At 47.2% G+C, this 24,219-nt stretch overlaps 1 protein-coding gene and 1 long non-coding RNA gene across 4 annotated transcripts in view; one reads left to right on the top strand and one right to left on the bottom strand.

Moving 5' to 3' along the window:
* Positions 1 to 24,219, top strand: part of WASF3 (WASP family member 3) — a 132,661-nt gene that overhangs the window by 68,890 nt on the left and 39,552 nt on the right. For 2 of the 3 annotated variants that reach the window (XM_049646754.1, XM_049646752.1), the window contains exon 3: positions 19,764 to 19,906. In XM_049646754.1, coding sequence (XP_049502711.1) covers positions 19,774 to 19,906 — 133 coding nt within the window. In that variant the 5' untranslated portion in view covers positions 19,764 to 19,773. Of the gene's footprint in view, positions 1 to 11,698; positions 11,913 to 19,763; positions 19,907 to 24,219 lie in introns of those variants that run through there. The other variant, XM_049646753.1, reaches the window with a different exon arrangement.
* LOC125933678 (uncharacterized) lies at positions 10,410 to 11,106 on the bottom strand. The gene is made up of 2 exons (XR_007461062.1): positions 10,881 to 11,106; positions 10,410 to 10,544 (listed from the first exon to the last, which is right to left on the bottom strand). It is a non-coding gene; the product is annotated as an uncharacterized LOC125933678 (long non-coding RNA).

Below are 24,219 nucleotides of genomic sequence, written 5' to 3' on the forward strand. Positions count from 1 at the left end.
TGGCTCAGCTGGTTAAGCGTCCGACACTTGATCTCAGGGCTCAGGGAATGATCTCATGGTTTGTGAGGTCGCCTCACCCCGGGCTCTGTGCTGAGCGCGGAGCCTGCCTGGGATTCTCTGTCTCCTTCTTTGTCTGCCCCTCACCCCCTCGGAAAATAAATTAATAAACTTAAAAAAAAGATAGGCATAGTATCCAGTGTTTGCATTCTGCTTTATGGTTTTCAGTGCGTCTTCAGCTGGGCCTTCTCATCGCAGCCCTTTCAGGCCACCGGGCAGATGTTCTGGCTGCTGTGTGTTAACTAAGGACTTGGGTGTAGTGGGGTTTCAGTGACTCCCACAGGCCTCTCCGCTCCTGAGGAACTGGGGCTTCTGCTCGTGTGGCTTGTTTGGCTGTGCTGGAGAGAGAGGCCCCTGGAGGAGAACCAGCTGTGCTCAGACTGTGGCACACTCCCTGATGAGGTTGGTGAGGCAGATTCCCTTCAGGTGAAGGAATTCTGTAGGAGGAGAACTTTCCTTAGGGAACTGAGCTCATTTCTGTTTATTATGCCACTAACCGGCCCTTTGTAAATACTCTTGGAGCGGTGGCCTACCTGCTAAATTTATCGCTTATGTCTGTTTCTTCTGCCGTGATGTTTAGTCCTGTGTCTGTGGCCAACAATAGAGTTGTCTCTACTAGGCCATCGTGTTAGAACCTAAGCGGTGAAGAAATATTCAGTGATCTCCCAATTAGTTTTCCGCCCTTATCTCTTGTTCGCCTCCACTGATTTCATTTTGTAAACGGTTGTATCGAGGCGTAATTGACATACGGTAAACTATGCACATTTAAAATGTACAGTCTGATAAGTTCTGACATGTGCACACACCCATGAAACCACCACCCCCAGCAAGAAAGTGAATCTACCATTACCCACACAACTCTCCTCGTGCCCCTGGTCATCCCTCCCTCCTGTCCGTCCCCAGCCTCCAGGCCACCACTGATCTGCTTTCTGTCACTGTAGGTTAGCTTGCGTTTCCTAGAACGTTATTGTGAAGGAAGAACACTCCTCCGTGTGTCTCCAGTATTATAAATTCCTCACCACAGCACCACCTCACTTCTGACGATAGACGTGTGGGTTTTCCACACATCAGGCAACTTGACCACAGCAGCTGGGTGTCCTGCAGTTTAACTCGTTTATTTCCCTGGAGACCGCATCGGATGCCGCAGATGAAAGGTTCTGTCCCACAAGACTCCCCCCCCCCCCCCGCTCCCCCCATCTGCCCAATTTCAGTCTCAAGCCCAGAATGTTCCCTGTGCTTCCAACCGACTGGCTGTAAATTGGGGGTTCCCATGCCCCCACTTCTTGGGTTTTATTAATTAGCTTGAGTGGCTTATAGAACTCAGGACACCAGTTCACTTAGTAGATGACTAGTTTATTATGAGAGATATTCAAGGATGTGGTTGAACAGCCACAGGCCTGGCAGAACACAGGAGCTTCTGTCCTCATGGAGTTTGGGCTGTGCCACTCGCCAGTACATGAATGCATCCCGGCTCGCCGACCTGGAAGGTCGCTGGATCGTGTCCTTTTGGGTCTTTAGGGAGGTTGATTACCTAGAGACAGTTGGTTAAATCACTGGCTCCTGGTGACTGAACTCAAGCCTCTCCTTTTTCCCCAAAGCTAGGGTGGCTGGGACTGAAAGTTCTAACCCTCTCATCACATGGTTGGTTTCCCTGGCAACCGGCTCCCACCCTTCTGACAGTAGGAGTGTCTTTCCCAAAGTCACCTGGCGAGGTTGAGAGGGATTTGTTATGAATATCAAAATTACAGCTCTTCTGACTTAGGAAATTCCAAGGATTTTAGGAGCTCTGTACCAGAAATGAGGATGAAAACCAAATATAGATCTCTTACTATAAATCACAGTATCATAGGCCCCTGGGTGGCTCAGTCATTTAAGCATCCAACTCTTCTTTTTGGCTCGGGTTATGATCCCAGGGTCATGGGATCGAGCCCCATGTGGGACTCTGTGCTGACAGCATGGAGCCTGCTTGGGAGTTTCTCTCTCCCTCTCTCTCTCTGCCCCTCCCCGCCTCAAAATAAATAAACTTAAAAAAACATTTTTTATTTTATTTATTAACATTTTTTTTAATGTTTATTCATTTTTGAGAGAGAGAAATAGGGTGTGGGTGGGGGAGGGGTAGAGAGAGAGGGAGACATGGAATCCAAAGCAGGCTCCAGGCTCTGAGCCGTCAGCACAGAGTCCGACGTGGGGCTCAAACTCATGGACCGTGAGATCATGACCAGAGCCGAAGTCGGAGGCTTAACTGACGGAGCCACCCAGGTGACCCAAAAAAAAATGTTTTTTAAAAAAGATTCTCCCTCTGTCCTTCTCCCCCACTTGTGTACTCTCTCTCTAAAATAATAATAATAATAAAAAACATCACAATATCACAATTATGTAAATGGAATCGTATAGTATACACTCTTTTTTTCGGTCTTTTTTTATTTTTTAAGTTTATTTTTTGAGGGAGAGAGACAGAGACAGAGACAGAGTGGGGGTGGGGAGGGACAGAGAGAGGGAGAAAGAGCGCAGAGCCTGATGCGGGGCTCAAACTCAAGAACCGTGAGATCATGACCTGAGCCGAAATCAAGTCAGACACTTACCCGACGGAGCCCCCTGGGTGCCCCTGGTCTGGTTTTTATTCAGCACAATTATCTTGAGATTCATCCATGTGGTTACATGAATCAGTACCTCATCCCGTGTTACTGCTGATTAGTAGAGTTTATTTATCTATTTGCTTGTGGGTGGATTTAGGGTGGTTTCTATTTTTGGATCATTTTGGCTACTACAAATAAAGCTGTATGAACATTCGTGTACAAATCTGCATGTGGGCGTTATGCTTTTATTTCTTTTGCATAAATACCTAGGAGTGTGTGTTTAACTTTCTAAGAACGTGGCAAACTTTTCAACAGTGATGGTGTTATTTTACGTTTTCTTCAGGGCTTGAGCGTTCCAGTCGCTCTGTATTCCTACCAACACTTGGTGTGATTGGTCTTTATTTTTTTTTTTTAAGTTTATTTATTTATTTTGAGAGCATGTGAACGGGCACGAGCAATGAGTGGGGGAGAGACAGAGGGAGAGAGAGAATCCCAAGCAGGCTCTGCCCTGCCAGCGCACGAGCCCCAAGTTGACCTCCATCTTACGAGCCGTGAGACCATGACCAAGAGTAGGATTCTTAATTGACTGAACCACCCAAGGGCCCCTTATTGCATATATTTTAAATCTAGATCTTTTTTTTTTTTTTTTTGTCATTTCTGGGGATTTGAAGCCTAAGGAGAAGCCTAGACTAGCTTAAGGAGAAGTTCACACGTAGATTTGTTTTTCTTTCTTCATTCGTCCCATTCAAATTATAATAGCTTTTGAAATGATTTCCTTTAAAGAGCTAATAACACCACACACACACACACACACACACACACACACACACACACACACCCTAGTTCTTACAAGTTTTTCATTTTGATTGAGAGATTCACTTAGTATTGCTAGGGCCTAAGAAACAACAGTAAGTTACCTGTAATCCCAAATCAAGGAATAGGAGATGGTCACTTTCTCTTGTCCCAAAGGTCCTGTTAAACTGGGAAGTTTTCCTTACCATACCCACACACAACAGCATTTCCCTGCTTGTCCTTAGAGACTGGGTATATACTCATAGTCTCCTGCACACACCTTTCTGGCAGATGTCAAATGGGAGTTGAGTTACCAAGGTGTCATGCTGAATCATGCCCAGTAGAGGTGTAGGTAGAGTGCTTCCCTGGCCTGGGAAGTAGGATGGAACACAAATACCTGGGTTTCTGGAATAGTTAACCAAAAGCCAGTCCCGTTGTAAAAGCTCACGTATTTCGAAAATACAAAACAGAATAAGATCAGGACATTTGATGCTTTATGCATCAGCAACAAGGCAGCGTCAGGAGCTGAGGGACCAGACAAAACCCCCTGTTTAGAAAAAATACTACAATATCTTCCATAAATGGAGCCTTGGAAAGACCAGCTTCTTGCTTTCACGGTTGGAGTTGACCACTCGCAACAGGTGCGTGGTTCAGTGTTGGGAAGGTAGCAGGAAGGAGAGGGACTACGTTGAAGCATCATGTGAGAAGTCAAGGCTTGCTTGCATACCAAGGCAGAGAATTTTTGCTGCCTTGCTGCCTTTATACACTGATAAAACACAGAAATGAAATAGCCTTGGCTTGTTGGTATATTTACAGATGGGGCTTATAGGAGGAAGGCTTGCAAATGGGAATGCGGTGGGCAGAGCACCAGCAAAGTCAGAGATTGAGCTAATTTCTCCTCTTCCTTGGCAAATGTCCACGATGTGGGAGAGTTGGGGTCTCTTGGTCTTGCTCTCTGACTGTAAAATGAAGAAGTTAGTCTAGATCTCCCAGGTTCCATTCATCCACCAAAAGTTTATTTTAATAAAGAGCCGGTTTTGTTGGGATGGTCAAAACAGGGAAGGAAAATAGTGTCTGGCGAAAGCATCTTCGAGGTTCCTAGAGTAGTAACATGCATGGGGATAAATTTGTATGCACAACAAAGAAATAGAAGACAGGCGTAGGCTCCAATATAAAATATATTCTCTAGTCCCAGATATACTGAGTATCTGGTTGTATGGACGCCAGGGCCATTATGGACTTGGAAGCAGAAGACATATTTTATTTTTATTTTATTTTATTTTTATTTTATTTTAATTATTCATTTTTAATTTTTTAATGTTTATTCTTGAGGGAGAGAGAGGGAGCGAGTGAGCACGCCAGCAGGGGAGGGGCAGAGAGAGAGGGAGACACGGAATCTGAAGCAGGCTCCGGGCTCAGAGCCGTCAGCACAGAGCCCGTTGTGGGGCTTTAACTCAGGAACTGCGAGATCATGACCTGAGCCAAAGTAAGCTACTTAACTGACTGAGCCACCCAGGCGCTCCTATTATTATTTTTAAATGTTTGTTTTTGAGAGAGAGAGGGAGAGAGCATGAGCAGGGGAAGGGTAGAGAGAGAGGGAGACACAGAATCTGAAGCAGGCTCCAGGCTCTGAGCTGTCAGCACAGGGCCTGACGCAGGGCTCGAACTCATGAACCATGAGATCATGCTGAAGTTGGACACCCAATCGACTGAGCCACCCAGGTGCCCCAAGATGTATATGCTTTAAAAACATTTCATATCTAATAGGAACTTAGTAATTTATTTAAATAAAAAAAATCCAGACTAAAGAAGGACATAAAACAGAGCATAAGAATCAGTTCAGCTAAGTGTAGCTAAATAGAAATAAGTGGTGGAAGGTTCTAGAACAGAGACTTTTTTTTTCCTTTTCTTTTTTTTGGGGGGGGGGCACTCATCACTCTTCCCCACAATAACCAGGAAAGAAAAGAGAGGAGAGGGACCTAAGGATTTTTCTTAGTGATTGTTCTTTGCCAGGGTCCCCACTCTGTTCTCTATATTCTCACTTACGATAAATTGCTTTTTGTCACCTGTACTGGCTTTGAGGTTTCTCCCCGAAGCAGAGAAACTGCAAGACAGGAGCCAATGGGGAGAGCGTTGGTGGGGAGAAATCTCAACCTAGACATCTGATCTCTGCTTTTTCAGCGCGAACCAGATATCAGCTTCCACCTGAAGTGTCTTTTGGTGCCTTTTTGTAGCCCACAAAAGGCAAAGGATCACTCTGTATCTCAGAATGTCCTCCAACAATAGGTACGGGACACACGTTTCAGGTACATCGTGTTATTCGGCAGACCTGGGTCTCCTGTTGCTCCCCGGATGCTTGCTTGTTGCGGCTGCTTGGCGGTTTTTAAAAATAATGCGATGCCTCCCACGGACCTGGAGTAAGACCTCTGTTCGTCCGCTAATGCTTGTTGAGTAGCGGCTCCTGCGTGCCGGGCATGGCGCTACAGGCCTGTGATGCGGGGCTCCCTCCTCCCCACCGCCCTGCTGCTGAATCCTACCAGTTGTGTTTAAATTTAGTTGCCCGGGTGTGAGAAATACCTATAACGTAGGGCTTGTCACACTGGGTTGTAACTTAATTTATATGCCTGGGTCTCTCACTAAACCATTAATTTTTTGAGGAAAGGGACTCTTATTTTCGTCTGTTCTTCGTATTCCCACTGGCTAAAGAATAATAAAAACGCACTAAAGGTCTAGAAGATAATGTCACAGGTTGGGAGTTGAGGAATCCTGGGCTCTTCCTTCGGCCTTGGGAATGTAACATTAGTGGGAAATGCCTTCGGGGACTGTCAGTAGGCAGGCAGCGTGCCGTGAAACGAGGGCGCACACACATGGCCCTTGCCCTTCGGAATCAACAGGGCCCGGTGGGCAGTGTTGGTGGGAGGTGAGAGCAGGGGCTTGGAAGCAGTGTGTCACTTAGTTCTGTACGAGCGTGGAGACAGGACCACTCCTGCTTAGATCGCTCTGGAGTACAAATCTCATACATACAAGTCAGCGTGATTGAAAAGCCAGACACGGGCGGCACGCACACGTTGAGTTTGGCGTGTGTGTATCGCCCGAACCGTGTGATTTGGCTCTGCCTCGCGTGGCACTGATTGCCTGGCACGCGGCAGTCAGAGCCAAGGTTACCGGCGCATCCAGAATAGAAAAGACAGAATCATTAACACCGTCAAGTTCTGCAGGCCGTGCGTGCTCTCAGAATTCCCAGGATTGTCTTTGTGGCTGCGGAGTGGAGAAAGGAACCTGTCACAAAGCCTGTTGGTTCAGTTTTGTACACTTAACTCTAACGCTCAGTAATACGGTTTTAAAATCTGTCCTAAAGACTTAATGCAGTTACTAGAAGTTACTCTGCATCCGGTCAGCCCTTCCTACGATTGTGGAATAAGCTGGGGAATGATCACAGTTATGGGTTTCAATTTAATTTATACTCCCCATGGCAGTATGTTCCACGCATGAAAGCTGTTGTCTGTACTCCTATGGTAGTGTTACTCCTTTGTTTCCAAAACAGTTCGCTCACTTTGGGGTCTGCACACACAGATTACTTAGAGTACCCTCAGATGGTCACTCCTCAAGAATGTCCGTTTGCTTTCTTGTCCCTTTGTGAGTATAGTTAGCCGTTTCAAGTCTTAACAAAAGAGGAAGCTGATGTGTTCATCTTGTCCTTACCATGCTGCCAGAGAGTTTCTTTTCCAGTTACGATATAAAAAGTTGGAAATGAGCATTGCTTCCATCAGTAAGAGAGAGAAGCCAGATGATCTATAAAGTAATAACTTATCTTGAATTATAAAGAGTAGCAAGCCCTCCTGAGGAGAGCAGGACTCTTAAACTGTTTTGTGTTTTGCAGAGCATGGGACAGGGGGACAGGTGACCACCATCAAAGTGGCTAAAAGGAGCTCTTAAAGGTTGAGTGTGAGTGAACACATCCGTTCGAATAACCAGGAGCCTAGATACAAGGGGGGTTCACACTCGCAAGCTGTTTTCTGCAGGCCTCCACCAGGCACTGGTAAGAAAGAAGAGGGACTAGACAGGACCCCACTGGTGGTGCAGCCATACAGGGGATGGTTGTACTGGGGGACTGGTAGGCTGTAAGGTCCGTTATTCTGCTCCTTCTCTCCCTTGACACAGAAGTTGTTGGAAGGGCAGCAAAGCCCCCAGGACCCAGGTAAATGTGAACAGCCAGATGAAGAAGTACATGGGATGAGGTCTCGAAGGGTCCCAGGGACCAGAGCTTCCGTCCCCAATTCCCACAGAGTTGAGATTTGCCACCCTCCTGGTACATGAATGTGTTCACCAACCTGGGAGATCTCCACACCCCATAGTTTGGGGATTTTTAATGAGGTTTCATCACATAAGCATGATTGATTTCCATTTCCCTTCATTTCCAGTCCCTTTGCCTCCCCCATGAGGGGGAGGTGCAGAGAGACAGGAGGAAGAGAGAGAGTCCCAAACAGACTCCACACTGTCAGACCAGAGCCCGAGGTGGGGCTGGATCCCGTGAACCCCATGAACCGTGCGATCATGACCTGAGTCAAAATCAAGAGTTGGAAACTTAACTGACTGAGGCACCCAGGCGCCCCTCCAGTATTTTCTCTGGATAATACTTTCTTTCTTTTCCTTTTGGATTTCCAATTACAAGTATGTTACACTACTGATATTGTTCCATACTTCTTGGGTGTTCTGTGGTATCCTCTGTGTTTGTGAAAGCTCATGCTTTCTCTCTCTCTCTCTCTCTCAAAGACATATTCTCTTTTTTGAATGTTTTTTTAACGTTTTTACTTATTTTTGAGACAGAGAGAGACAGAGCATGAGCAGGGGAAGGGCAGAGAGAGAGGGAGACACAATCCAAAGCAGGCTCCAGGTTCTGAGCTGTCAGCACAGAGCCCAAAGTGGGGCTCAAACTCACGGACTGTGAGCCGAAGTCGGACGCTTAACCGACTGAGCCACCCAGGCTCCCCAAACATAAATATTCTTTAAAAAGAACACCACTTAAAAAAAATACTTGAAGAGTTGCTGAGAATTATCCAAAATTGATGGAAGCAAAAAAAAAAAAAAAAAATTAAATAAGGAAATACATACAAATCCAACAATTTCAGAGAGCAAGAAATGCGAACCCCCCCTCCAGTTCTATAAACACAAGAACCAAGCTGCTGAAATACCAAAGATAAACAGGAATATCTTAAAGGCAGCCATAAGGAGAATAAACATTACAAATGGAGGAGCAAAGATAATAGTGGAATAACATCTGTAAAGTATCAAAAGACAAAATAAAAAACCCTAAATTTTGGCAACCCAAATTTCTATACCCATCAAAAATCTCTTAAAAAAAAAAAAAAAAAGGACCATGTGAAGACTTTTTAAGACAAACAGAAGCCGAGGGAATTTTTTTTTTTTTTCTAGGATATCTGCCCCACAAGAAATGTTGAAAGAAGTTCTTTAGGCAGAAGGGGTGCCAGATGGCAGTCTGGATCTACACAGAGAAACGAATAGACCCTGATATGGTGAAAAATGAGGGTGAACATGAACGTATCAGCATTGGAGAAAGAAGACAAAAATGCGCCCTTCTGAGGTTACAGCCAATGTTCACACACGATGCACGATGTAGTTTAGTAGTAGTTGAAGGTAGGCCATGATTACACATAGATTGTAAGACGGTAGGGAAACCACTTTAGAAAAGTTAAAAGTGAGTAAAAGCCAGTTATGGAGATGAGACATCAGAAAAATAATTATTAGAGGACAGAAAGATGGCAAAATGGAGCAAAATGCAGAACATAGAAGACCACTGGCAAGAAGGCTTAAATTCTACCTGATCATTACACTTGAAAGAAAGTACATGACCTAACCACACCAATTAAAAGACAGAAATCGTCATTTTGGACAGAAAAGCAAGACCAAACCGCATGCTGTCTCAAACCTACTGTAAAGACACGGAAAGGTTAAAATTGAAAGGAAGAACTTACATTGCATAAACACTGGTCAAAAGAAGGGATGACTGAAGTAGACTTTGGGACGGTGATCAAGCTCGGGGGTGAAGGGAACGTTACATAAGGACAAGGGGTTTATTTCACCAGGAAGACGTGATGATCTGAAATGTGTGTGTAGATTCAACAACAGACCTTCAAAATACATAAAAACTGATAGAACGCCAGGGAGAAATGGACAAATCTATTACTGTGGGCAGCCTCAAACCTCCTCTCAGGGATTCAGGGAACAAGCGTACTAAGAATTAGTTAAGAAAATAGAAGATCACAACATCATCCTCATCAGTCACCACAGCTGAACGCACGTCTGTTCGCCAAGACATACGTGTGGAATGCTCACCAAGACAAATCATGCTTTGGGCCATGAGACACGTCTCAACAAATTTAGACAAGTCCATACAAATTATGTCTTCTGAATACAGTGAAATTAAACTGAAAATCGGTAACAGTAAGTGATCTGGAAAGATCCACCAGTGACTTAGATTGCTGAGATGACAGCTCATCCCGGGTGGTGTGGACGGGAATGGTTGGGAAAAGGGACACTATGAGAACTTCACACCGTTTTTAAACATTTGTTGAATTGCTTTTGTAACCTTTTTAGAAAAGACATTCCAATTAATCATTCTATAGGAAGACTTCAGAGTTTTATAATACGGAATTTCATTTTATGTATTTTTTTAAATGTTTATTTATTTTTGAAAGAGAGGGACAGAGAGAGCAAGCATGAGTGGGGGAAGGGCAGAGAGAGAGGGAGACACAGAATCCAAAGCAGGTTCCAGGCTGTGAGCTGTCAGCACAGAGCCCATCGTGGGGCTTGAACTCACGCGCTGTGAGATCATGACCTGGGCTGAAGTCGGACGCTTAACTGACTGAGCCACCCAGGCGCCCCAGTGTATGGAATTTTAAAAAAGATGTTAGATAACTTATTGGAAGAGAGACAAGTTGCCTTTAAGTAGAAAGCACACTGATATTACTTGAAATTCTTTAATCATTTGACTTTAGTTAGAAGATTACCACTCCGGGAAGTGAAATGCCAGTGTTTGGACATTCAGCTGCCATAGTAAGTCAAGTTGCAGGAGAAATTCAGGTGTAGACTAATTGGACACTAAATAAAATTAGAGGGAAAAAATTAAGTCTCTTACTTTAGGAATGAATGTTAGATTAATATTAAAATTTAATAATACCATCAGTATGTTACTTCTTTTTTTTGCCTACCACACATTTTCATGTGAGCTGTAAGGAAGGCAGGGAAGGTGTAATCAGCACACACAGGGACTCAGGGTTAATTTGTTAATGCAGTTCATAAATTGGAGTAAAGAATACGTTTTTGCTCTATATTCGACATTGTCTTCCCTATTGTTACCCACTTTACCCATATTATTCTCTGCTGGTCACCGATCCTTTCAGTTTTTCACTATAATTGTCCGATCGTTGTACTCACCCTTTCTCGTTCCACATTTGAGGACCACAATGGAGAAGGTTATAGGAACAGTGAAATGTGATGTGATACAGTGATGGAGAGGCTGGGGGGGTTAAGAGAGTCCTCATAGGAGACATCTACGAAGTGAAATTAGCCATGTGAGTTTCTGTGGACACATACAGCTGCTGGGTAAAGTATAGCTGACTGTGTGTCTGTGAATTTATGTGTTTTTTTTTTTTTTTTTAAACCTTGCCTTGTTGGAAAGAACACGTTGGCGGCCTGTCCACGGGTGTTAGAAGCCAAGGGGGTCGAGAGGGGAAAGGACACCAGAACAGGTGCTGGAGGCTAGGTTCTGATGCTGCCCATGGTACAGAAACGTGTGTCCGGCCAGCCTGAGGCAGCGAGCTGGAACTGGAGCCTCAAATGAACACTGTGATTTTCAGAGGGTTGTCAGATCCCTTAAAAATTGGGTGGAAGAACGGCTCGCCAGCCTTGAGAAATGGCTTGCCATCTGCCTGGGGCTCCAGAAATAAAAAACCCCAAGCTCTCGGTGAGAAATTAGAACCCTCGTCCTGTGCCAGGGTCTCTGTCAAAGCAAGCACAAGGTTGCTGTGTCGGGAAACTCCTGAAACGAGGTGCGGAGAAGAAAGCCCCACCGTGAGGAACAAGTTAACGATGAGATAGATGCTCCAGGAAATCGGCAGGTGCGGCGCGCACGCGCGCTGACCGAGCCCACTAGGTAAGGTGGGTAATCAAGTACCCGGATCCTGCCGGAAGCGGACAACAAGATGCGTGTCGCCTGGCTTGCATGCGTGCTCCTCCCTGCCCTTTGAGTAAACGCAGCCCTTCCTCCTGGTCACAGTCGGCTTCCTGTGCCCCAAGGGGACTCTGGTCCCTGGCCCAAGGGGTCCGGGGTGCTGCCCGGAGCCAGAACCTGCAGTTCCCTGGGACCTTGACCGTGGCCCCTGCCGGAATGAGCCCTTCCTGGCCCTCCAGAGTCCTGCGGGCAGGGGCAGGAACGCAGAACCCCTCAGTGGGCTCTTGGCAGTGATGGTAAGTGGGTCGTGGCAGCTTCCGCCTCCTGGCTCCTGAACCCGCCTGCCCTTCTTAGGGACGCGGTGCCACAGAGCGGTCTTGGACCTCGCAGACCGCATCGTGAAGCGTGGCACCCATCCTGTCAGACCGTCTCTCGAGCTGGTGCTTCCGTGTGCTTTGAGAAGGCCGTTGCGGCACTCGGGGCGGGGGGGCATCTGCATCTGGACGGTGTGGTGTGTGTTACCTACCACCCACCGTGTTGGGTCCAGTCCCGAGCCTCCCCGCTGTGAAGGGGGGCCCCTGGTCAGATGCGGCGACGGAGGCGATCCCATCGGGCAAATCTGATGCCGTGGCCTCGTGGATCTTGCCCCCTCGGTACTCCGCGCCTCTCCCGTGGGGGGCGGGGGGGGGTGTTGACACGATCCAGGAGCATTCCCACTGTGCCCGCTCCCCAGTGCCTGCCCCGTATGCTTGTATCCAGACTTCCTTGTCCCTGCTGCTCTCGTTCTTTTCCTTCTCGTCCCCTGACCACACAGCAGGCAGCCCAGGCATCTGGATTTTCAGCTCAGGCTCCGTCTCCTTTCCGCACGAAGTGGGGTGAACTGTCGTGTCGCACCTCCGCGTGCGGGAAGGTTTTCCTCTCCGGTGTCTTCAAGGGCAGTCCCCAGTTGCTGCTGTAACAGAGCCATGGGCGCTCTTTGCTTTCGTCCCTGACGTCAGGCTGACCTGTCTGTCATCCAGGCTCGTGCCTGCCCCGCTCCGCCCGCTAGACATACAAGTCGGCGTTTCGCCGGGGGCACGGGCATGGACTTGCGCCGGCAGCTGTGGTGGGGGATGTGGAGGAGGTCTGGACTTCCTGCTCGTGGGAGTCACTTGTGCCTTCCACGCTGGCTCACTCTGGGGAGTGCCCTTTCCATCCCCTGGTGGACCGGTTGACCTACAAACCCAGCTCACCGGTGGGGTGGGGGCGGGGGGGGGGGGCGGCCTTGGATGCTTCTGCCCTTGCTGTTGATGACCTCTACCAGGGCCTGGTAATGCACACGCCTGGAGCTGTTCTCAAAGGGCATATCATCCTCTGTTGTGATGGCGTGGCCTTACTTCAGAATCCCAGGGGGATATGCTTGATTCTCCATCTGGCGCTTGCCAGGGGCTCCTTACTGCACCTGTTCCCGTTACGGACCCCTCCGTACCATCCAGGGTCACTGGATCCTACGGCCTAAACATCCGGGCCACTTGTGCCAAGCCCGGCCCTACTGCAAAGAAAGCCTCTTGCTCTGGGCCCCACTCCCAGGTGGCAGCGGCTGTGCCACCCGGTCTGCGGGCCAGAGCAGCATCCCAGCTGCGTTGCCCCCACGACCCAGCCGAATGGGCGCTGTACTTCCTTCTTTGTGGATGTGTCTTTTACTCAGGAGGGGCTCTCCCAGCATGCCCCCAACTGCCACGCCCCTAGAAGCTTCACCAGAGTTGCCACATCCAGGGCCTTCCCACGCTTTGTCTTCCACGCTCCCCCCGAAGCTTGTGTCTCTGGGGCACAGCCACCCACCGCTTGCTGGTCCTCCCCGGGCTGCCTGATGTCAGTCTCCCCCGCCAGGCCCGGCACCAGTTCCCCCGTTGGCACGCGGGAAGGGACGTGTGCAGCCCGCGCGGGTCACCTGCCAGCCGTGGGGGCGAGGCCTGTGCGGCATCCCCCAGTGGTGTGCTGACCACTTCCGGAGGGAGCTGGGGGGTGGTGGGGAAGTGTTTGCGCCCAGCATCCTCATGGGCATCCGTCAGGAGTCCGTGTTCCAGTTCTCAGGATCCCTGAAAACCGCAGCCTGGATCTGCATACTAACAGGATGCTCTGACCGAGCATTCGAACATCTTGAGCTCCGTAGCTGTCACGCAGTCCAGTCCGCAGTTCCATTTCAGGTCACTACAGGTCACTGATGAGGACCGGTTTACACCCACCAGGAAGGCTCCGGTGTTCTCTCACTTAGCCATTAACGGCTTGTTAACAGCTTTCGGTCCCTCATTACCCTTACGCAGGCCATCAGTGCAGGCTAGCAGCCACGAGCCAACCCTGCTGTTGTTGTAGATGTTTTTTACCTTCTGGATCTTCCACGGGTCCACACTGTTACTCCTGTCGTGGCATTTCCCTCCACCGGACAGTTTCCAGGTCGCTTACGGCTCAGTCCCGTAGCAGGTGAACCACAGTCTTGTGGCAGGACTCTTCACGCCTGTCCTTTCAAGACGGCCGCCTCCTCTCCTGCACAGTGGTCTGTGCACGAGGCCCGTATCCCTGGATTACTACCCGTTTTTCTTAAACCACTCCCAGAGCCGCTCCTATTTGTCTGGGTCCTCGAGAGAAAGCCATCAAGATGGGGTCATACCTGCGAGGGTTTGGTTACGGGAACTGTGGTGTGGAAGGAAAGAGAGGAGGCGAGAAGAGGCCGAAAGAGGCATCAGACCGGGATGCAAGCCTGACCCCCCGCCCAGTGAAGTGGGGGGTTGGGTAGAAGTGTCCTCTCCTCGTTGGCCGTGCATTCTGAGGATTGGGCAAAGCCTTGGGGTGTCCTTGTCTGCCTCTTGGCTTTGCCAGTTTGTCTGGGACTTCGTTCTCATTTCTTGGCCGTGACTGTGGCAGTCTCCACTTCCTGTGGCAGAGGGGTTACCCATGCCTGCTGTTCGAGAGAGCAGCAGCTGAGCTGGGTGTGGGGTCCCACTTCCGAATTCCCAGGGAAGGGCTCTGGCCTGCTTTCAGCCGCGTCTGGAATCTAGTTCACGGTTATGTGAACCAGGTTGTCTGTCTCTAAATTGAAACATTTCCCAGAAAGGTTGGGCGAACTACAGGTTTAATAGCAATACCTTACGTAACGTCTAAAAATCCATAAACGTATGATTAGCAGTCTTTGATTTTTTTCTTAGCGCACAGGATGACTTTGAAGAATGCTCCGGATGCATCCTAGTTCTTCAAGCGAAGGAATCGAGAGGCATACTTAAGTGATTTGTTGGTGACTAATTGGGTTAGTTCATTACGTGTCCGTTTTTGTCATTGCGGAGCATTTTCAAGAGTAATGAGTGACCCAACGTTTTCCCCTTTACCTCTACCCTGCCGTTCAGTGTATTCAAAACTGGATTAGCGTCAGGTAAAATAAAGGCCGGCGGGGGGAAAATTCACGTGTTAGGGTACTTCACCCTGAATCGGGAAGTCATGACAGTCATTGCTAGGTAATTAGAACTTTCCAAAGGAACTACAAAGCCATTTTTCTAAAGTTGAGAGGAGAGTAGCGTTTCCGCCCCCTGTTGTATCGTTTGTGTTTAGACAAGTGTGGGGGTGCCAAAGAGACGTATAACGACCGTGAGAAGTGAAGGCTGGGATTCATTAGGGCTGAAATACTGGAACAACAACAGACACAGTGCCCAAGGAGAGGGCCAAACAGAGACGTGTCTGCCTACACGTGTCGGCGTGTAACCAGCAGACGGTTTTTCAATGCTCAGGTTGTGTTGGGGACCCTGGAAGTCGGTGTGGGACACACAGAACTTGTAGGCTCAGTCCCTGAGTTCAGAAAGCTTCTAGTCCACTTCGGGAGGGAGTCCTTGCCTGGGGCCAGGCACGTAGACTCCTGCAGTTCGCTTGCAATGGTAAGCAGGGACACAGATACATCGCTGCCATGTTGCTTCCTTGGAATCCTCAGACTTCCCTGTTGTCTTAAAATACAGTATGCTGGGGCGCCTGGGTGGCTCAGTCGGTTGAGCGTCCGACTTCGGCTAAGGTCACGATCTCGCGGTCCGTGAGTTCGAGCCCCGCGTCGGGCTCTGGGCTGATGGCTCAGAGCCTGGAGCCTGCTTCCGATTCTGTGTCTTCCTCTCTCTCTGCCCCTCTGCCGTTCATGCTCTGTCTCGCTCTGTCTCAAAAATAAATAAACATTAAAAAAAAATTTTTTTTTTAAATACAGTATGCTAATTGAAAAGGTGACATACGGGCTGGCCGGCAGATCAGGAGGTGATACCATAAGGTAAACGTTACAGATCCCAAGATGAGGAGACTGCGCGGGGGGAAGCACTGGGTTTGGGGGGTACCTGGAGACAGAGCGAAAGAGGAAGCTGGCATGGAGAGCCTTTATCGCGGCTTCTGTGGGGAAGGATGGATAAGGCAGGCTGAGCAGGTTTGGGATTGGCTACTTTGAGTAATTTCAGCAGGCTTTGGGGCGTAATGTTGTCCCCGGTTGTCTGGCACCTGGTCCTGGGGTGACTGGGGCAGTTGGACGGTGGCGTGGGGTGTGAGAGCGGGTAGAGGAGGTGCGGGCTGTGGGCTGATAGGTTTGCATATGAGAGGCGAGGCCCTGGGTGAGTTTACCAGCTCTAGGAATTGTCTAATCCCTGGAGGACCGATGCCTCCAGGGACCTCCGTCTGGCTCCAAGATATCAAAGCATCGGAATGCAGAAATAAAAGATGTGGGTACTACACCTGCTTAGACTTAAGCTTTTTTTCTTTGGTGCCCTAATAACGCCTTAAGCAAGCCTCTAGGTGAGCCCTTTCGGTGAGGCCGCAGTACCCATGGAGCCTCCCGGGACCCACCGTGTTCAGCCAACAGTTCACTGTGTGAACACAAGAGGGGGCTGTCTTAAATACGAAACTGAGGGCCTTTGGGGGGGGAGGAGGGGGGTATCAGAATGGGCCTTGAGCACCTCTGACTGAGAACACGGGGAAGATTCTGTGCGCGTTTTCAAGATTCCCTTGAAACAGACAGCCGGTGGTAGCTCCCACATATGCCCTGATGCATGGCAGGTGTATCCGATATTGGGGACCCAGTCCAGGGAAAGAGGGGAGGGAGGTATTACCTAGCTGTGGCCGTGTTTCGGACATGTTGGTGGGACCTCTGTGATACGTGGATGATTAGATTTCTATGCGTTTGAATAAATCGTAAGAGATGTGGTGGTGGGCTGGGGGAGGTGTACCGGGAAGGTTGCTGGGCATGTCAGAGGCTGAAACACACGGGTAAAGAGTCACATTTCATCCTGGATGAACACAGAACGAATGTGCAGGAGGGGCCTGTTATATGCGTAGCCTTCAGCTCCTAAATCTTACATTTACCCCAAACTCTCATAAATCCCTCTTTTGAGAAATTATTTAAAAGCTAATTCACACTTGGGCCACTTTCACAAATCGGCGTTACAAGCAGGCCGCCCGCGAATTCAGAGTCTTCTAGAACATCCGGTTCGCTAGCTTATCTGTGCCGTCCTTAGAAGCTTTTGCCACCACATCCCTCTCCACCCCCCACCCCCGATCGCTCCGTGCTTCTTTATGGATATCATGGTTTTTGTTGCTTAATTTCCTTCTCACTTCCCTGGAGTGAGTCCCCGTTTTCAGTAGTTTTCTTTCCCACACTCTATGCTTTTATTAAGTTTGTTAATGAGTTTTCTCTTTTTCCCTTATGACAAATTCTGGCTTTCTAGTTCATTTTATTGTGATTAGTTACCATCCTGTCCTGTTGTTCTAATGTGGCTCCAGAAAGAAATGACAACTCACAGTAAATCTTGTTTTTTGCCTTGAGACTTGGACCTCTAGAATTTTCATATTTTAGCATTCCTTCCTTGAGTGTGTACATCTTCTTTCACATAATTTCTATGCGAATATTGTTATCTTTTGTGGTTCAGCCTTATCGTCGGCTAGTAAACCGTTCCTTTCACTAGTATGATAGAAATAATAGTTAACATTATAACAACATATAAGATGTCATTAAATTAATAATCAGTCACATTTTTTTTAGTGCTGCTATATTTCAGGCTGTTCTAAATGATTAATATATGTAATCGTTCATTAGATTCGCACTCTCTAAGGTAGGGACTGGTGTATTCTCCCCATTTTACAAGGAGGAAACAGGCACAGAGAGGTGAAGGGATGTGCTGTAGGCATTGCGCCTGCGTCAATGGGAGTAGTATTTGAATCTGAAAATAGGGTCAGTGTGTTGAACGACCACCTTCATGGATATAAGGCAGAAATAGTCGATTGAACGTTGGATAATTGGACAGAACTTTTCCTTTACAGCTCTCACCCCCCTTTGCCTTCCTTTGCTTCATTCTCCACATTACCACACAGGACCCTTATTCACCCTTCAGATTTCAGGTCCCGCGTCCACAGGAGCTTGTCCGTGACTCTAGACAGCTGAGCACCCTGACCCCACAAACGGTTTTCTAACCCCGAATTCATTAACCTGCGCGGTCGGGTCAATGTCTCTCTCCCTCGTAGAATAGAGCTTCAATGGGAAGGGGGGTTCCTTGTCTGCTTTGACTCCCCATTGGATCGTCAACCTCCTACACCGCCGGGTGGGTGGTAGGTGCTCTGTAAGTATTTATTAGATATATGAGCAAAAGTCTTAAAGGAGGAAGAAAGGCAAAGATTTATTATATGCTTACCACATTCCAGGATCTTTAGGTACAGCGTACCATTCAGTTGTTGTACCAGTTGGAAATAAGTTTCACACCACATAACAGAAAGCCCAACTACGGTGGTTTAAACATAGAGGATGTTACTTGTCTCCCATAACAAGAATTCCAGATTGGCACTTCAGGGCAGGTTTGACCGCTGACCAACATCCTAGGCTCTTGTGTTTCTGTACCTCCAAGTTGGCCAATATGATGATCTTGTTAAAATAACGGTTATGTCCCAGTCACTGGATTTTCTACTGTTGTATGAGTGGTAGGTTGGTTGTCTAAGTAGTAGGTTTGAAACTCTATATGCCTCCTTCAACAAAATGTTGAGATTTCATGTTATTTATAATGTCCTTTCTGTGGAGAGAAGTGAAAGGGATTCCCAGGTTTCCCTACATTGGGGAAGGCTTTCCTGAAGTGTCTGGTGATCCTTCACTGTGCATTCTTATGTCCGGGGCATTAAAAGCCATGTGGGAACTGTGCAGGGAGAGATTATTGGCAGGTGTAACTGGTAGGTGACCTGGTCGGCATTTTCCGTAGGGGGAAGCCCTGGCCCAGTGTCCCATGTTTGTAGATCTCTCTTCCAGTATTCCCAGGGAGCGATGTCCCGGTCTCTTTGGGTGGGAGTGAAAACCAGGCTGCCAGGGCTCTGGGAGCCACGTGGAGAAGCCAGCCAGGGAACGAGGGTGTGGGGAGAAGCCCCATCTTACATTCAGTGTAGACTTTGATTGAATACCCCTGGTCTCAGTGCATTTCCTACCCCAACCTTTAGCTCTGCTTTGTGTCTCAAGTCCAAATCCTGGAGTTCACCAGAAAGTAAAACATGCTGGGTAGGGTGGAGTGGAGGCAGCCCAGGAAGGGAGAAGGAACTTGTAAATGGATTTTTAAAAGCTAGTCCTCCTGTTGTCATATTCCTTCGTGTGGATCCTTGTGGTTCATCTAGTTCATTAGCTTATCCCACTGGGGAAGCCATCCCCTCCTCCCCCACCTCTGTCCGTTTCATGCATACGTGTCACCTTCTGTTCCTGAGCTGTTGTTGGGGAAGGTGGGCAGTGGGCTCACTTCCTTTCTCCCTTCATTGGCCTCCAGGGTATGGCCTTGGCTGTGTCTTCATCTGATTAGGCTCTGTCCAGTTTGGGACCGCTATGTCCTTTCCTGCCCTTAGCACTTCTGGGCTTATGCCTTTTTGATCTCTCATCATGTTAGTAGAGAGGGAGGGAAAGTATAAATGCATGCATTCAGTCATTCATACTTTACTGGAAATCTTGCTTACATTATCTTTCTATAAAAGTCGGGTTGTATGCTAAATATATCTTGGCAATCGATAAACTTTTATGAAATTAATTCGACATCTGCTGTGTTTCTAGCTGATTGTCTCACGTAGAAAGGATAATGAAAACTCTAAGTTTCTTAAAATGTGACTGTGAGCTTTTAAAAAAATGTCTTTTTGATTTTCAGATCGTGAGCCATGCCTTTAGTGAAGAGGAACATCGAACCCCGGCACTTGTGCCGGGGAGCCCTGCCGGAGGGGATTACCAGTGAACTTGAATGTGTAACCAATAGTACCCTTGCTGCTATCATACGCCAGCTCAGCAGTCTAAGTAAGTCGTCTTCCGTCTAGAACACTTTTTTCTGATTACCGATGGCATGTGACGAACTTTAACGTCAGCACATTGGTTTCACTTCAGTCGTTAGTTTTGTCCCAAGAAGAGACCGCAGCTTTGAAGGAAAGAGCCCACCCCCGCCCCCTCCCGATTTTCCCAGAGTGAAATAACTCACTGGTCTTATGATACCAACTTTATGTGCTGAAGACGTAAAGTTCAAATTGACCCATTTACAGATTGTTAGGTAAGACTGAATTGTGGATTCAAAGTAGTGTCGGTTCTTATTAAATGAGGATTACATGATTGGTACTTTTTTTAAAAATGTGAATTACTTCGTTAAGCTTGGACAGGACTGATTTTTTTCTTTTTAACGGGATAAATTAAAACCTTGTTAACACTTGTAACATGCCTGGCACAGAGTAGGTGCTCAAGTATTTGTTGATTAACTAATGCTCCAAGTGAATTGACGATTAAAGCCAAAAAATTGTGAGATTTGCTGATTTTCACTTACTAAAATGCAGGTACCAACTTCCAAATTGAGGTCAACAGATAAACTGTTACATATACAATACTGTGTATGTATTACATGTGCAGGTATATAAACGCAAGCAAATATAAGGAAGAAAGGACTTTCTGTTATTTTAATTTTGAATATGAAGGTGAAACACCTAAGAAATAGTTCATTTCTTAAGACTCAGATATTCACGAAAATGCATTTTCCTTCACAGTTTCTTGAAGTCAGAATGTTTTCCCCTAACTCTTACATTTATATCATGATCTTGTTATCTTACTTTGTCCCACTCCTTTTTGGTTTAGATGGTTTACACCGCATTTGGGTGACGGGTTTTCACAGTAAAATGTTCCAGAAGCTCTGTTAATAATTAGAAAATCCTCCATGATTTCACCTACTGGTAGCCTCAAGCATAGAAATATGCTTTTTAAGAACATTCAGGTACTTTCTGGGGTGCCTTGGGGGCTCAGTTGGTTAAGTGTCTGACCCTTGATATCGGCTCAGGTCACGATCTCGCAGTTCATGGGTTTGAGCCCTGTGTCCGGCTCTGTGCTGACAGCACAGAACCTGCTTGGGTTTTCTCTGTCTCTCTCTCTGTCTCTCTGTGCCCCTCACCCCCCCCGCTGGTGCTCACTTGCTGTCTCTCTCTCTCTGTCTCTCTCTCTCAAAATGAATAAATAAACATTAAAAAAAATAAAAACACTCAAGTAATTTTATTTAAATTTTGAAGAAGAAACATTCTGGAGAAGTATTTTTTCTTTAAAAGAATTGTACAGTGTTGTTGTATTTTTCATATATCTATAATCATTGGCTGAGGCAAAAGTAACTTGAAAATTACTTAAAATCTGTTTCAAAATAGATATCTTTTGGAATCTAAACTAATTACAATTGATTTTGAGTAGCGGTTGTTGATAAAATGTATAAATTGGTATAATTGCAGGAAAATAGCTGGTAAATTATCGAAGGCTAGAAATGTTTCTGTTTGAATTCATAATATTTTTGTAAGAACACTCTGGTCTCTTGTTTTTATGGCTGAAATGTCTATTGACGGAGAGTGTAAAAGATGGAAACCAACATAAATCGTTGAAGTTTTAGTAGTCAGGCTGCATCTCATGCTGTAATAACACTCAGCATAGTGTTGTTGGTCATGTTTATGGTGTCTGTAAGTAAACCCCACACGTTTTATGTTCTGTTCCCCATAGTCTGCTCATGGTAGGCAGAATAAGAATGGCCCCGCTAAAGATGTCTGCGTCTTAATCCTTGGAACCTGTGGATACGCTATGTGACATGATGGGGAAATGACGGTTGCTGATCAGCTAATCTTAAGAAAGAGGTTAGCTTGGATTATCCAGTGCAATCCCAGGGTTCCTTTAAACGTGGAAGGAGGAGGTGGAACAGCCCACATCAGAGCGATGTGATGTGAGAAAGACTGAATCAGCCGTTGCCGGCTTAGAAGATGGCAGAAGAGATCATAAACCGCGGAACGCAGGCCACTTCTGGAAGGTGGAAAAGACCAGGAGAGAGATTCTCCTCTGGGGCCTCCAGGATGAACGTAGCGCTGCCAAAACCTTGATTTAGCCCAGTGACATCCCTTTCAGACTTCTGACCGCTCGGTTTCATTGCACCCACCTAATCCACCCAGGGATGGGCACCGACCGGCCTCAAGGACAGTCAGCCTTAGTTAGGCTGCCCCAGTGGCTCCCAGCCCTGTCCCTGCTAGAATCACCTGGGGAGCTTTAAAACAAGGCGCTAGGAATCCCCCCAGAATGATGATTGGAGTGTGCCCTCGCAATGTGATCTAGAGAATCTGGTACCGTGTATCCGCATTGAAACGATGAGCCGGGTCAGCCCTGTGCTTGCAGGAAGTTTGACCTAAGAAACACGGCGAGCTCGCTAGGTTGTTACGGGACCTGCTGCTGAAGTGTCCCCCAGGACCGAAGCAGTGATGGCCACCCGCAAGCTGAAGCTGGGGTTGTGGGCAGAGTTTAAGAGAAGGCAGAGGAAGCCAGCTGGTGAAGGCAGGCGAAAGCATGGGCAGAAACGGGAGCGGACTGGGAGAGAGACCGCAGGTCGCAGCCTGGCGGAGGCAGCACCTGGTCCCTACACCTGCGCAGGGGAGCTTTCCCTCCGGTTCAGGGGGCGGTGGTCGGGCATCCTCAGAGCACACCCGCTACCTTCCCCTTCCTCGTGATCCATGCTTGCGGCCCAAAGAGACTTCCGGAAAGGGGACTATAGTGATACGTAGACCAAGGATGTAATTGTAGGAAACTAATACACCTAGTTACTTACTGGTAGTAGAATAGCACGTTGTCGGTTACCAGTGATTTATTCATGAGTGATTGTTCACTCGGGATCCCCTAGGTGCAACGCACAGCAAATAAAATCGACTTGGTACCTGCGTGGAATTTTAAAAGCATATGTAATTGGCGGTGATGTCCTAGAACAGGAAGCATATGCACTTACCAAGACGATGCTCTAGCACTCACACGTGTAATAAACGACCGCTCCATTTGGGGTGACTCCGTTTTGTGGGGGGCTTGCACAGAGTCGAACTATATGACAGGAGATATTTTTTGATCTAATTTTTTATGATCTAAACTTGCTAGGAAGAATCAGAATTTAAAAATTACGTTTTTATATTATTTTCTAATTTTGTAATCCTTCATCAGGTATTTTTAAAATGAAGTTTTAGGAATGCATGAATCTGTCATTCGAAGTCTTCTAAAAAAAAAAAAGTCTTGTACTGAGTATTAATTCCCAAGATAAAGTCAAAAAGGAATCTATTTTTTTATCCCATTAGGCAGTAGGCCCAGATAAGTCTTAATCTTCCCTGCTTCCCTACCCACCGTCCCACACGCCATGACCACCCCTCGTGGGGGTTCCCCAGGTTAGGAGCGGGTGATAACATCACCTGAACTTCTCATGAACCATATAGAGAGAGGCTGGACTCCATCTACAAAGGCCACGGTGGGCAGAGTCCCATGGGAACTTGAAGGATTTGCCTTGACCCTACACACACTCCTATGCGCCTGAACAGCAGAGACTTGCCCTGGGCGACCTTCTGCGATGGTCCAGGGTAACTGATTCTCCAGTAGGTGCGAGGGAGGAAGAACAGACCAGGAGTCCGCAGGAATTTGGTTGCTCTTTTCCAAAAAGGAAAACTTAGAAATCCAGGCCCCGTTTCACCAGATCATTCTGATTCTCATCACGTGTCTGGGGCAGTTCAGCATCATGCAGGTATCACTGACTTGGCATAATCAAGAAAAGAATGTGGTCCCGGATACCAAATAGACCTCTGAAGCCCCTAAAATGCTGCATAACTTTTGGGAAATCTGTAGGTTTTTACCAAGTACCGTGTTCCCATTATATCCAGATGAGACACTTGACTTTAAAGGGTGAGAAATTTTGTCTGCTTTAGATTTTTTTAACCAGGCTTTTCAGGGAATTGAAATCTTTTCAATGAGAAAATATTGATTATTGTAATGAGTTTAAGAACAGTCACTGAAACGCAAGAGCAGATTTGTAACTTGAATCGCCTTATAGTTAAAAGATCAAAGCTTTCTCCAATAAAGAATTAGTAATTTTCAGATTTTTATTTCTTTTGTGTGTTCCTGACTTCTAATAGGAGTGATCTGGGGGAAGTGGGAGGAGACAGGGAAGCCATTATTTAAAACAGTTTTGGTTAGGGGCGCCTGGTGGCTCAGTCGGTTAAGCGTCCGACTTCGGCTCAGGTCATGATCTCACGGCCCATGAGTTCGAGCCCCGCGTCGGGCTCTGTGCTGACGGCTCAGAACCTGGA

Source organism: Panthera uncia (assembly GCF_023721935.1).
Source record: "Panthera uncia isolate 11264 chromosome A1 unlocalized genomic scaffold, Puncia_PCG_1.0 HiC_scaffold_16, whole genome shotgun sequence".
NCBI lineage: Eukaryota > Metazoa > Chordata > Mammalia > Carnivora > Felidae > Panthera > Panthera uncia.